The sequence below is a fragment of the Pelmatolapia mariae genome, linkage group LG22 (assembly GCF_036321145.2).
Source record: "Pelmatolapia mariae isolate MD_Pm_ZW linkage group LG22, Pm_UMD_F_2, whole genome shotgun sequence".
Classification (NCBI taxonomy): domain Eukaryota; kingdom Metazoa; phylum Chordata; class Actinopteri; order Cichliformes; family Cichlidae; genus Pelmatolapia; species Pelmatolapia mariae.
This window is the reverse complement of record NC_086245.2, coordinates 12,370,920-12,384,519: the sequence shown is the minus strand read 5'-3', so window position 1 is coordinate 12,384,519 and position 13,600 is coordinate 12,370,920. Positions and strand designations below refer to the sequence as shown.

Sequence of the window (13,600 nt, the reverse complement as noted above, 5' to 3'; positions counted from 1 at the left end):
TAACTGAACAGAAACAATAAAAATATTTATTCTTGACTCAAAAAGTCAGAGAATTTGTTCATATTTATCATGCCCTTCTCTGAAACACACAGCGAACAAATCAAGAGCCTTGGCATTATTTTGGACAGTCACCTCAGTTTGATAATCACATCAATAGGATTACCAAAACTGACGTCTACGACTTAAAAAGTATATATAAAAAGTCAACAAGTCATTATATTAAAGTGACTAAGAAATTGATGCAGTAAATGGATTAATCCATGCAGGATTATCCAAATCATCATTAAAATGACTTCAACTCATTGAGAATGCAGTAGTAGCCAGTAGTGCATGGAAATGTCAACATATTACCCCAGTATTCAAGTCTCTCCACTGGCCCCCAGCTCAACACAGGCTAACCTTTAAAATCCTTCTGTTAGTTCATAAAGCTCTTAATAGTTTGGCCTCCCAGTGGATCTCTGACTTGCTCAGCGTCAATAACCAAATTAGACCTCTCAGGTCGTCAGGTGCAGATCCTTTAACTGTTCCTAGAATTAGATTTAAGTGTGCTGAGGTTGCTTTCAGTTTTTGTGGTTCTGCTCTTTGGAACAAGCCGAACGCTGATCTGAGGTCAACTGGAACAAACTCAAAACCTTTTTATTCTCACAGGCTTACTGTTAAAAACTTTATATATGTGTGTGTTAACGTCTATTTTATGTTTTCGTAAAGTTTGTTTTGTTTGTGTTTTTATTGCCTTAACACTTCGCAGACCTACACTGGTTTACCTTAAAGGAATGTGCTGTATAAATAAAATTATCATTGCTCTTGATCACCACCTTGTAGGAAGCTTAATTTTGAATGAAGTAAAGGTTTAATTCAATCAAAAGAAAGAAAAAAAATACTAGTGTTTGCCCTGTGATTGCTCCAATCTGTACTCATCCCACCACCTCCTCAAAGGGAAGCCAACTTCTCCATCTTCTTCAATTTCCTTCAATTGACCTCGCCTCCTCCACTCTTTACCACCGTTCTCTTCATCTATTATCACCTTCTCATCCTAGCAGATCAGCTTTTCAAAATCATTTAAAAAATCAATCTCTATGATCGATCAGATTAAAAACACTGTTACTGCCTACTGGTAATGTATCAGCATTTACTCAGCAGGGCTAACGCTTTTAATGCCAGTTATTCTTTCAAACATTTCATCATGCGGTGTCCGAGTTTTGCTTTTAACATCATTTTGATAACTAAAGCGAATAAAGACACACTTTAAAAATAAAAACAGATCTAAAATAATGAAGTATATAGAAGTGACTGACATGTAGGTCTGTTTAAGTGGATCCTTGTCGCCATCTTCTGGTATATATATATTTTTTTAAATCAGTCGCCAAAACAAAAGCGAGACTAAGTTGTTTTTTAAAGAAAGACTTGCTACCCATCCACTATCTTGAAACTCCCCCGGGGCTGTTATTGGCTCATTATCGATCCAAATAAGGAATAAACAAAAACAAAAACCTCACCGACATAGCTGCTATTTAATCCACCCACAGATTGAAAATTAGTGTAGTTTTTCTGTTCTTTACATGTCAGCTCCACGCGAATATTTCTTCCTCGTTTTCTGTTTCTGCAACTCAGTGCAAAGCTGTTCAGATTAAACTAACAATATGCTCCACACTGCCAATAAAGACTCAGTGTGAGTGGCTGTTCCCATTCAAAGTGAAAAATAAAGTATCTCATTGATAAGTTAATTCCACTGTACGTGCAGGTGCTTGGGAATCTTTCGGGGGTTAAAATCGGGGATGTTAAGTAAGACTGCTTTCATCGGAGAAGAGTTTTGCTGAATTTGGAAATAATGGCTAAGTGATAACGCAAGAGGAAAGGGCGCACGGCCCGTCTGGTTTGATTATGTAATCAGTGAGTGCCGGCTGATCAGAGGAGGTGGGCGGACCCCGAAGAACTCGAGTGGTAGTTTGGGATGTGCGAAACAGTGAAATCCTCCCCCGAGTAATTAGCGAATTAATCAAAGCTGAATTTGGGTTTTGAACACAAAATATTCATTATCTTTAGGAAATCCAGGAAAGCTTCGCCCCAAATTATTTCGCTTTAATATGTTACATTTATTACAGAAGTGTGTCTGTTTTGGACCCCATGTGTGCCATCACCTCCCCCGCCGTCCTTCAGGCCGGTCGGCTCTGCGTTTGCACACGGTGCAAAGCGTTAGTCACAAGATTGCATCAAAATCTTTGCTCCTTGCACCCCAATTCGTTAGAGAGGACATCCAGCGGCCGCTGAAAGACGTCTCAAGAAGGCACAACTAAAGATCAGAGAAGAAAAAGATTTTAAGTGAGATAACTGAACATTAATTTATTTCTAAGTATTGTTTTTACTTTTTTTGTTTGTTTAAATACGTTTTTGTTTTTAGTCTGAGTATTTTTCCGACTGTCTGAGAAGACAGCAGTCATGTTTAAAAGCAAGGATCCAGAGAAATTTCACCTGGTGTCAGAAGAGAAGAAGAGATACAGCACACCGGGAAGGTAAACGATTAAAGTTTGTCTTAATAGTGTTTCAGATTGGGGTAGAAGAACATGTGATTCCCTGTTTCCAACAATAAACAGGTGAATAAAAACAAGCTTAAAAATATTCATTGTGCTTGAAGGTTTGGTGTTAAATCGTATTTTAAATCAAAAGAAACAAGAAAAAAGTAGTTTCAAAGTTTCACGAAGTCTTTGGGGAGTGTCTGCTCACGTTCCTCTGTGACCTACTGGTTTTCCACACGGGACTGGACTGGTCTGGGGGGTCTGATGAGATTAGCTGTGTGCAAATGTGTGTCTGACTCGGCTCATTTAGCTGGCTCTACTTCTGCTTAATAGGGAAGTGTGCACAGAGTGCAGCAGCAGCGCATAGACCCACTTTTAAACACTTGTTAATCAGCGATTGTTTGTTTGGTGTCCCCTGATGTTAATATTGTTATTAGGCCTATTATTTATTAGGTTACAAGACCAAGTCAGTTTTAGTCGGGGGTTACAATGAGATGTAACAATCGTCGTGCCAAAAAGTGATTTCCGGTGTTCCAGGTTAACTGTTTTTATGCTAATTGGTTAGATTTGTTTACAGATTGCTCATTTTCATCGAGTGGTCTTCTCTGTCTGCCAGTGTGTCATGCGGATTAACCAGTTAACCTGGAACACCGGTATTTGCCAAAAAAAAGAAAAAAAAAAAGATTAGCGGTATTTAAACCGCTGCCAATGACTTGGTGATCTATAATCTGTCAAGCACACCTGTCATGGATGATATCAAGTCAGATCTGAGCCAGAAAGAAATACTGTTATGAAGTAGAAGGTGCAAAGTGACTTTTACATATCGTTTATTTAATCCGGGTAAAAACGCTCACTGACATATAACAATATAACATAACAGCTCTGTAAAGATAGTTTATGCACATTGTTGTCGAATTTGTTATTTTTTTGTGGACTGCAGCTTGGTGTGCAGGTACTTGCTCAGTAATAAGAAAATAATGACTTCCCACGCGTTTTTTCTCCTTCTCATCCCTGTGATGCATTCACGTTGCGGATGTAAAAAAGAAAGTTGATCGCGGTACTTCAACATCTAATTAGCAGAAAAGCGAGCATAAACCCATTAAAGCTTTCTTGTAACAGGTCATTTTAAATTGTGTCCAGATATTGAAAACTGTTTTATTTTCCAGGAAGAGAGTGAGAAAAAAACTTTAATATGTGACGCTTTCATTAATTTTAGAGTCTTTTAAATCGCATATCGGATCTATACAAAATGTTTTTGCTGAATTTATTATTGCTATTTTGAGTAACGTCTTAGAAAAATAAATATAATTATATCAACTTTGTGTTTTTCGGTAGTTGTGTGAAAGTACCAGGCAGTTTAGTGCCGGCTACGCTGGTTAGACTGGTGAAGTTATCGCTGATTCTCTGTGGCTGGACTGATGCAGAGCTGACTGTTCATGGCCAGTTTTGGATTACATCAATGTTAGCAGAAATCACTTATTAGTAATATAATGATTAATAATACTTGATGAATTATTATATTTGAGGTGATGGTTTTGATTACAACCCCAAAATCTGCAGGGTATAATGTAGCATTTCTTTGCTAAAATATCCAAGGCCTTCCATAGATGGGAGCTCATGTTCCTCTAACAGCTGTATATACCTTTCAGCATTGATGGTGCCTTTCCAGATTACAAATTTCAGCTCGTCTGACCACAAAACAGTTTTTCACTTAACCTCAGTCCATTTTTAATGAGCTTTGGTCCAGAGAAAACAACACTGTTACCGGATCGTGTTGTCGCTGCTTCTTTGCAAAACAAGTGTTCCTGAGCCCATGCAATGATTTCCACGTTAAAGCCCCGTTTTGAAGCAACACTGCTTGAGGGCCTAAGAAATCACATATATTTTCACTGATTTTCGGCCTTATCCCTTACACACACAGTTTTCTCCAGATTCTCTGATATTTTTTAAATGCTACTTACTGTAGATGAGGAGACATTCAAAGTCTTCATAGTTTTCTCAGTTAAATCACTTAAAATGTTTTCTGTTATACTATGAACAGTGTTGGGGAGTAACGGAATACATGTACCGCCGTTACGTATTTAGAATACAAAATATGAGTAACTGTATTCCGTTACAGTTACCGTTTAAAAAGGTGGTATTCAGAATACAGTTACTTTGTTGAAATAAATGGATTACACAGCGGTACTTTCCTGTTTCATATTGTCGCGGGTCAGGACTGTTTGGGTTTGTTTGACAGCTACGTTCTGTTGTTCCAGGCGGCAGCGTTACGGTTGCCATGGTTACTGGGTGACGCTCTCTCTCTCTCTCTGCGTGTTTCCTGGGTGAGAGAGCGCTTTTTTGTTGTTGTTGTTGTGCTAAGCTAAAAGGCAGAATGCTACAGGCATGGCCCTAAAGAATGTAGCCTCATGGGCAGTGTAGTCCGTGCTGCAGCGAGAATGGACTACCATACACGTTATGTGTCTGTGAGCGCGAGGAGGGAGAGAAAGGAAAAGTCCGAGCTGTCACGGAGCAAAAACGGGAGCTGGAAGCATGTAAATATAATAATAACCACTGCAGCCAAGAACAGTGCCTGACGAGCCCATTTGTAAGTAAGCTATTAAGACTCAACTGTACACTGTGTTCGTGTTTTCCTCCGGAAAAAATAAGTTCCGTTGGAGCAGCCTTTCAACGCCTCTCTCTGTCTCTGGCAGGCAAAGTTGACCCAGACAACAAAGTAAAGCTAGTTTTCAGCTACGAGCCCGACACGGAACCCACCGTATTAGTCAGAGGTCCCTTTACTACGGTTCGGAGCCGCGGACCTTCAGTAACAGTAATAAATCACACAGCAATAGTACATTCACGTAGTTGTAAACAGCATGATAATATATTAAGTAATCCAAAGTATTCAGAATACGTTACTCTCATTGAGTAACGTAACGGAATACGTTACAGAATACATTTTGGGGCATGTATTCAGTATTCTGTAATGGAATACATTTTAAAAGTAACCTTCCCAACACTGACTATGAATAAACTATGAATTATGAGATTTTTAAATCACTTTTTATTTACATTTTCCGCAACTTCCCAACTTTCCCTGTCCTCAGCTTTCTGACCTAATTCTACTTTTTATACGAGAAATGTACTAGTACATTACCATATGGCTTGTCAAAGATTTGCTTAATCTCCAATCCTAAATAGACAAAAAGCAGTGAACATTAATGTAGCAGCACAGGTCAGCTGGTCACAGTCTGTACACAAAGAGGTTCACAGTTCACAAATGAAATTATTATGCTTGTGGGTTTTTTTAGTACCTCTTTTCCTCCTATTGCACTGCTTCACCCAATCTTAGGGTTTCTCCACCTGCCAAATCCCAAACTTGGTTCCAATGCTAGCACGTCAAGCATGTGTAGGAGAAAACGGTCATCTTTGTATAGGTTATTGGTGCGACCTTCCACAACAGTCCCAATTTGCCATGATTTTCCCACCTGTTTGTCTTAGTCAATGACATCAGTAGTCATGAAATGTTAACATAGACTTGAATTACTGCACATCAAAGGCTGCCTCCCTCTTAACTTTGATCCACATCAGTTTGCTTATTGAGCAAACAAATGTACACAGGATACCAAAGCCACAGCCCTCCTCACCACACTGAACCACCCAGGAAGTCTGTCTTTAACACAATCACCCCCACTGCTCCTCTAACCTCATACTTAACGCTGGCTTTCGTCAGGGCTGTGTGCTAAGTCCTGTCCTTTATGCTTTGCTTTTTGTTTTGTACAAACGTGACTGAAATCCAATCCACCCCACCAACACCCTTATTACATTTGTAGATGACACTTGTGTTGCTGGATACTTAACTTGACATATAGATGAGGTTCAGAAACTGTCTGTGTGGTCCTCTGCAAACAACCTCAAACTCAACACCAGTAAAACCAAAGAGATGATAAAAAGTAAGGCCCGACCCTCCACTAAAGCAACAAATTATGGCTTTAAGTTCCTGAAAACTCATATTGCAGAGGCACTTAGAGGTCTGCCAAGACAGCAGAAATGGTAAAAGAAACCAAAAAAAAATCCACATAGAGAATACATTTCCTCATAGTTTCTGCAGAGCAGTCACATAGAGGAAAAGCTGTTGGTGGCCTTCTACCCCTCAGTCATTGTAAGGGTACTGCATCAGTGTGGTACTCTGGAGAATAAATCTTTGCAGAGGGTCATCAACACTGCCCAGGAATCAAGTGACTTCCCACTGCTCTGCTTGGAGGACATCTCCAGTTCTGTGTATCAGGAAGGCAAGGAAAATAATGAAAGACTTTTTCCACCTTGGGTGGCACTTGTTCTACCTCCTACCCTCAGTCAGGCACTCTAGGCATAAAAGAGCTGGACAAACATTCTCGAAACAAAGTTTTTGTTCCCCCAGTTCAACCAGAACTCTCACCTCTTTTAATAGCTATTCTTTAGTGAAAGGCATCCCTTTAAGTGATTCCCTGACTATACAAGTGTGAATGTCTTCCTTTAAACCAGACTTTGGGTACATCTAGTCCTTTGGTTGTACCTGACTGACCTGCATGCAGTCAACGGGAAAATAGGATTAAAATGTTCATCGAGGTAACTGCATATGTGGATAGGCTAATAGAAATGGATAAAACTGTCAGGTATTACAACCCATGGCTGTCTAAATCTGACAGGAAAAAATGACTTTTGAAATGGATACAAGATAGTTACTGAAATGAACACAGAAACCTTGCACTGTATTATACATCAGAAAGTGTGTAAGTCAGTGCTAAAAATAACCATGTTGTTGATGTTTTAATTAAAATCATTTCATTAGGGTAAGAGCACTGAATCGCAGGGCTTGGAGGATCACGAGACTGAACATGGTGACATAGGCTACCACACAGCTGTCAAGTGGCTCAATCAGGGCAAAGTGCTAAAAAGAGTATAGGACCTAAGAGCAAAAATTTGATAGTTATGTTAGAGGAAACTCAACGACATTTCAGAGCTCTCAGATGCAACATGAAAGGCAGATCTTGCATTTGCTGTTAATGTGATTAAACTTCGCATTTCCACCTCAGATACTGAACTTGACTTTAATATTCAAACATAAAGCAGGCTAGATTTATTTCATTGAACAAGAGAAAATAACTCAAAAGCTGCCAACGACATAATTAAAACACAAGCAGAATAGCAATGTGCCATTGCTATTAGCACATAAAGTTAAAAGTCTTGAAAATTTTCAAAAACATCCACATTTTTCCTCACAATTGGAGATAATTTATCTACATTTCAGGAGCAGGACCACACCTCCATACACTCCCTTTCCAGTTCTTTATCTATATATGAATCCCGCTGCACTATAAGCTGTTCTTTCTTGTTTTCATACCCCACCCTCCCTTTTTCTATCCATTTACTACTCATTAGAACGTGGGGATCTGCTCGGCCCAGGAGCCGCCATCAGTCCCCTCTGAGGCCTTCCCCAAACCACAGCCTCAATTCATATTCAAGCCATCTGCCATTATCTACAGGAGATGCTGTCAAACCTAAATGAGGATGTGCTAATTAATTGTTTTGGGAAATGTTGGCATTTTCCCTATAACTATTTTACATTTTTATTGCCTAATTGTAACTAATCTACCTCTAGAAGTTTTTGTTAATCTTAAGGGTTAAAAATTTTGTCCGCAACTCATTGCATTCATTCTGTTTTTGTGTCTCCAGTGTGCCAAACCACGAGATCTTACAGAAAGATGGCACGGGTAACATTAAGCACTGCCATGATAACAGCCGTGCTCAGGAGGATCGAGAGACGGAGAGGAAAGTTGCCAGGAAGAGGCTCTACCTGGTTTCTGTCATCTGCCTGATTTTCATGATTGGTGAAATCCTCGGTGAGTCACGGTCGTTTTCTGCTTTTATTTTGTGATTATTTTTTTGTTCTCATTTTCTCAGTGCGTATCCCATGACGGCAGCTGATATTTGCGTATTGTTTGTAAGTCAACAGTACACGCTGCCATTTCTGTTATTTTCTGAAACCTCTGACCGTCTCTCTGTCTTCCTTCACTCCTCGTACTTCTCTTTCCTCTCACTTGTCTGTCCTCAGCCAGCTCTCTCACACCTACTTGTGGCCACCTTACTTATTTTTCTTAAATTATATATACATTCTGTATCCCTACAAGTGTAAATCTAACATTGCTGCACTAATATACCAAGTAGTTAATCCATTTCAGTAACTGTCCTGGTTCTCTCCTTCTGCAGGTGGGTATTTCGCAGGCAGCCTTGCGGTGATGACAGACGCTGCCCACCTGCTGGTGGACTTAACCAGCTTCATCATCAGCCTGTTATCCCTTTGGCTCTCCTCCAGACCAGCTACACACAAACTCAGCTACGGCTGGCACCGTGCAGGTACATCATTACAGGATGCGTCTTCCAGTTAGTATGTAATTTATTTGAGCTTTTCTTTATTTTATTCATTCCTTTGCAACTTAATTTTCACTAACATGGCATGCAAAATAAGTGGATTTCACTGCAAAGTAGCAGAGCTTTCAGTGCCATATGCTAGGAGTTACATCCTGCATCCACACATCAGATATATTTATAAAAGATCACATCATAGTCTCAAACTAAAAGATTTTTTTTAACTTGATAGATTATACTTTGATACATTTATATTGTTTGTTTACATTTTGTGTTTTTATGTTTATGTAATGTCGTAAACATAAAATCATTAAAAGCCACAAAAAATTCAGTTTCTGTTAAATTCGTCAGTTCCTGACCAGTTTCAGGAACACAGTTTACCCCCAAAACGTTCTTTTGGGTAAGCTGTGCCTGTAGCAGCTTGTGATTTGGCTGTTTAGTACCATTGATTCCTCCTGCACATTTTTGGCTACGTTTTCTCTGCAGTTTTTCAATATATCAGTGAGAGAATAACCATCATCATCTCAATATAAAGACTAATAATCATAGCATCGATGTAAGCTACATAAGATGCTTTTAATTGTGACTGTTGCAGAAACAATGAAAAATGGTTTAGCAGCATAAACCCAAAATAAATAACCATATAAAAATGTGGAAAAAAATATATGAACAATATAGTGCAAAACTGAGTCAGTGGAGTGTATTAAGATCTGCTCTAGTACACTTAAAAGTGGAGCTGGACCAGTTCCTCAATCAAGAACTCACAAATGCCACCAAATTCCTGGAGGGAGATTGCTGAAGCTATCGGAATGTGGAAGTGAGGGAATATAGAAAGAAGTGGAATAACTTGAGGCACAAATATCTTTACCTCTGGGGAAAAAAACAAACTGACTACAACAAAAAGCGGGGACCCGTGAGGGAAAAGAGTATCGGTATTTTATTTGTTTCTATTTTCCCGTCTAAATCAGGTCTTACTGTGTGTATTTTTATCAAGTCATCTTCTCTAACTGCATATTGAAGTTTGAGCAATTTGCAGTTTCTTGTTGTTTCCAGCAGTGTGCATGACTGCAGATCCTGTCTCTCTCCTTGTTTCTTATTAATGCAGAGATCCTGGGTGCACTGCTGTCTGTTTTCACCATCTGGCTGGTAACAGGAGTGTTGGTTTACCTGGCCGTGGAGCGCCTCATCAGTGATGACTACACCATCGAGGGAGATATCATGCTCATTACCTCCGGTTGTGCTGTGGTGGCCAATATCATGTGAGTAAAGTGAAGGCTTGTTCGTTTTGGAGTTTGTGATTTAATTAAAGCCATTACAGAAAGGAAGGCAGCACTTTTCTTGAACTCTTGAATGGTCCTTCTCTCAACAGCATGGCGGTCGCCCTTAATCAGTCCGGCCACGGCCACAGTCATGGTGGGCTCAGCTTTCATGGGCATGGTCACAGTCACAAGAAGGGAAGAGACAAGAATCAGATCTCAAACAGCACACACTCGAATGATGACTGTACGGATGTAGAGCAAAATCATGGTGATCACGGTAAGCATACCATTTTTTTATGCCATTTTAATATTATAGATCATTATCCTCATAGTAAAATATTTCTGTAATTGATTTTATTGTTATTTCTTCTTCTGCCAGGACGGAGAGCTCAGCAGGCCAATGCAAGTGTGCGAGCAGCTTTTGTACACGTGTTGGGAGATCTTCTCCAGAGCATCAGCGTGCTCGTCAGCGCCATCATCATCTTCTTCAAGGTAAGGCCTCTCCCTCTGTTTGCACACACAGTGTGACCCAACAGTTCGAAACAATTTAAAAGTTACTCCTAAAGTTGTGGATGTTATTTTGATAATTATTAAATTTTCATAAACCCAGTAGCTAGTCTCGTGCAGCGTACAGTGGCTTTGATTTAATAATTCCTGCATTATTTTTAGCTTCGAACGCTCAATATTCTCAGCGCTAAAAACACATTCCCCCCCGAGAAATGTTGAGCAGCACAAAGCCGGGGCTGTTTCCAACAGGAAAGATGGTACCATGTTCACTGTTCACGTGCTGTTCAGTCATTTTGTGCCTGTCTGCAGAGTCCTCAGTGACTCCAGGGTGTTGTAGATCTTTTCCCCAGACTGTCATTACTGCCAAATTAAGGCCTCCTCTTATATAAGATGTAATTAATTGCCACTGTCCTGTGTTCTTTAATGAGAAGCAGTTGGGGCCTTTTTCCCTCTGTAACTGGTGCAGATTTTTACACTCAGAAACTGAGCTCTAATAAACAACTTTTTCATAAATAGCAGTTGTATAGCAGACGGTGTTTTTCAGCTTGGAAAACTGACAGCACCATTAATGGTGTTACTGTCTGCCTCAATTGGAAAGCACTTTGGGTCAACTCCTGCTGGTTTTAAATGAGCTATGTGAACAGAAGTGAATTCACTAATATAAATTAATTTGTTTAATTAAATATTTCTGCTATAACTCATTTTCTCTGTGCTTCTCTTTCAGCCAGAATATAAAATAGCTGACCCCATCTGCACCTTCGTGTTCTCCATCCTGGTATTATGTACCACCTTCACCATCCTGAGAGACATCCTTCTTGTCCTGATGGAAGGTGAGGCTGAAATTACTAAATCAGCACTGCAGTGCAGTGTTAATGTTTTCAGTGGAATCACAGTCTGATTTGTCTTTTCTATCCATGCCTCAGGTACTCCGTCGGGGGTGAAATACAGTGAGGTGCGAGACGGCTTGTTAGCGGTGAAAGGTGTTACAGCGGTCCACAACCTTCACATCTGGGCCCTCACCGTGAACCAGGCTGTGTTATCGGCACATGTAGCCATAGGTAAGAAAGAATAGGGAGGAAAAAATGCTACTTGATGGGTTCTTTTGAAAGACGATAAACACGTCAGTAAAGTGTACTGATGATGCCATAGAACAAGGCAAGCGTTGTTTTCCATTAAATTTCTGTACGAACTGACTTTGTTTTGCATCCAATGTATTGAACGCCTGTTGGCCATTAGAAATGCAGCTTTAAGGCACGTCCTTATTAATCACATCCATCGTCTATGATGTAGTCTACGGGGAAGACAATGGATGGTATAAGAGGACATACACTATGCTGCCAAGATGGCAACCACTTAGGGTGAGACATATGCACTATTCCACGCTCAGCTTTTTAAGTAATATGGATACACCATCTGGGTACTTGTAGAGGACTTTAAATAGCTGTACGTGATGGTATGAATGCACTTGTGCACTCAAAATAGTAAGTGCAAGACTGGAACAACATAGTCTGGAATAAAAACAAATTTTAGTTAGTTAGATAGGTTGCTACTATGTCTCAGCCTTTTTTTCTTCCTGGTCATCCTTGACCAAAAAATAAAGCTCATAGATGCAATATAAATACAAAAGGTGACTAACATTGGTTTATCGCCAATCCCTTTGTTTTCCTCTCTCCTCCACAGATGAGTCAGTGGATGCTCAGACTGTCCTCAGGGAAATGACACAGGCTTGTTTTGCCTCCTACAAATTCCACTCCGTTACGATTCAGATGGAGAGGCAGGCCGACCTGAAGCCTGGGTGCACACTGTGTGAGGACCCTAAGAAGTAGGAACCCGCCGTAAATCTTCATCTGATCCCAGCGAAACAAAGCCAAGATTTGTCTGCTGTGGCGCATGTGTCGATGACAGTCGGCGCTGCTGCTGGGGACCTCGAGGGCTTAGTGACAAACTTGCATGACTGTGTCTAGAGTGCCTTTGTATTGACAGACCCAAAGAAATGTTTAAAAGAGCAATGAGGGTGGCTTTTGAATGCAAACGATTTTACGGGAAACACTAATGTCCCCCATCCTCCTTTGGGAAGTTTTATCCATTCGTAGGTATAGTTTTCATGATCAATTTCTGCTTTTAAGTGTTCATTGTAAAACTGAAATCACTGAGGGGTTTATGCAAAACTGCAGTTCAAAAGTCTCGTGTCAGTGATACAGGGTGTTGTGGTTTTGTGTGTTTAAGCATTAATTCACTTTATTGACCTCAGACATCCGATACAAACCATCATTTGCACATTCTATCATAGTATGTTTTTCTATACACTGACTGTTATACTAGACTCCTGAGTGTAGTTTCATACATGATGTCAACACTTCTTCAAACTTTGCATAAGTAAGGTGCAAGCTGCAATGAAAAACTCAATAAAATATTCATGTTTTTCAAATACTCTGTATTCTGAGTTTTGCTCTGTGTCAGTGGAATAAGAAATGAATCTTGGGGGGAGGGGTTGATTTCCCCCTTAACTAACCCCCACCTTTTTGACCTTGAGCCAATTTGCAGTTTTCAGTAAACCTCGCGGGCTGTTTCGGTGTACCGCCGGCCTCTGACATGCTGCAGACAATCAGATATTAATGGCTTGTGTGAGTTTGACCTTCGTCTATCCACCTGTATCCTGCAGTGTGAGCTGCAGGTGTCCTGAGCTTCAGTGGCGTGGACAAGGTAATCATTAATAACAACTGACGTGTGGCTGGCTGGTGCCAGCTAAATCATTCATTTTATATTTTTAATGGACATATTATTAATTGTATTAAATAAAGCATTAATAAACATGCTAATAAGATAAAACTCCTTTTTTTTTTTTTTTTTTTTTTTTTTTTGGTTGACTAGCTACTTGCTCACCTCTTGATTCAAGTTTTGTAAATCTGTTTTTACGTTTTCCACAACCAA

The 13,600-nt window shown here is 39.9% G+C and overlaps 1 protein-coding gene across 1 annotated transcript; it reads left to right on the top strand.

Moving 5' to 3' along the window:
• Positions 1-2,221: 2,221 nt before the first annotated feature.
• slc30a8 (solute carrier family 30 member 8) lies at positions 2,222-13,099 on the top strand. Its single transcript, XM_065471868.1, has 9 exons — positions 2,222-2,510; positions 8,211-8,377; positions 8,745-8,891; positions 10,009-10,162; positions 10,273-10,439; positions 10,542-10,654; positions 11,394-11,499; positions 11,593-11,727; positions 12,350-13,099. The coding sequence occupies exons 1-9, from the start codon at positions 2,437-2,439 to the stop codon at positions 12,493-12,495; spliced, it is 1,209 nt and encodes a 402-aa protein (XP_065327940.1). The 5' UTR covers positions 2,222-2,436; the 3' UTR covers positions 12,496-13,099.
• Positions 13,100-13,600: the final 501 nt, after the last annotated feature.

Bases quoted from the DNA above. Each gene is read 5' to 3' on its own strand.
- slc30a8 (XM_065471868.1), top strand. From the start codon at position 2,437: ATGTTTAAAAGCAAGGATCCAGAGAAATTTCACCTGGTGTCAGAAGAG. The intron at 10,163-10,272 runs GTGAGTAAAGTG...TTCTCTCAACAG, and splicing joins GCTGTGGTGGCCAATATCAT to CATGGCGGTCGCCCTTAATC. The intron at 10,655-11,393 runs GTAAGGCCTCTC...CTTCTCTTTCAG, and splicing joins CCATCATCATCTTCTTCAAG to CCAGAATATAAAATAGCTGA.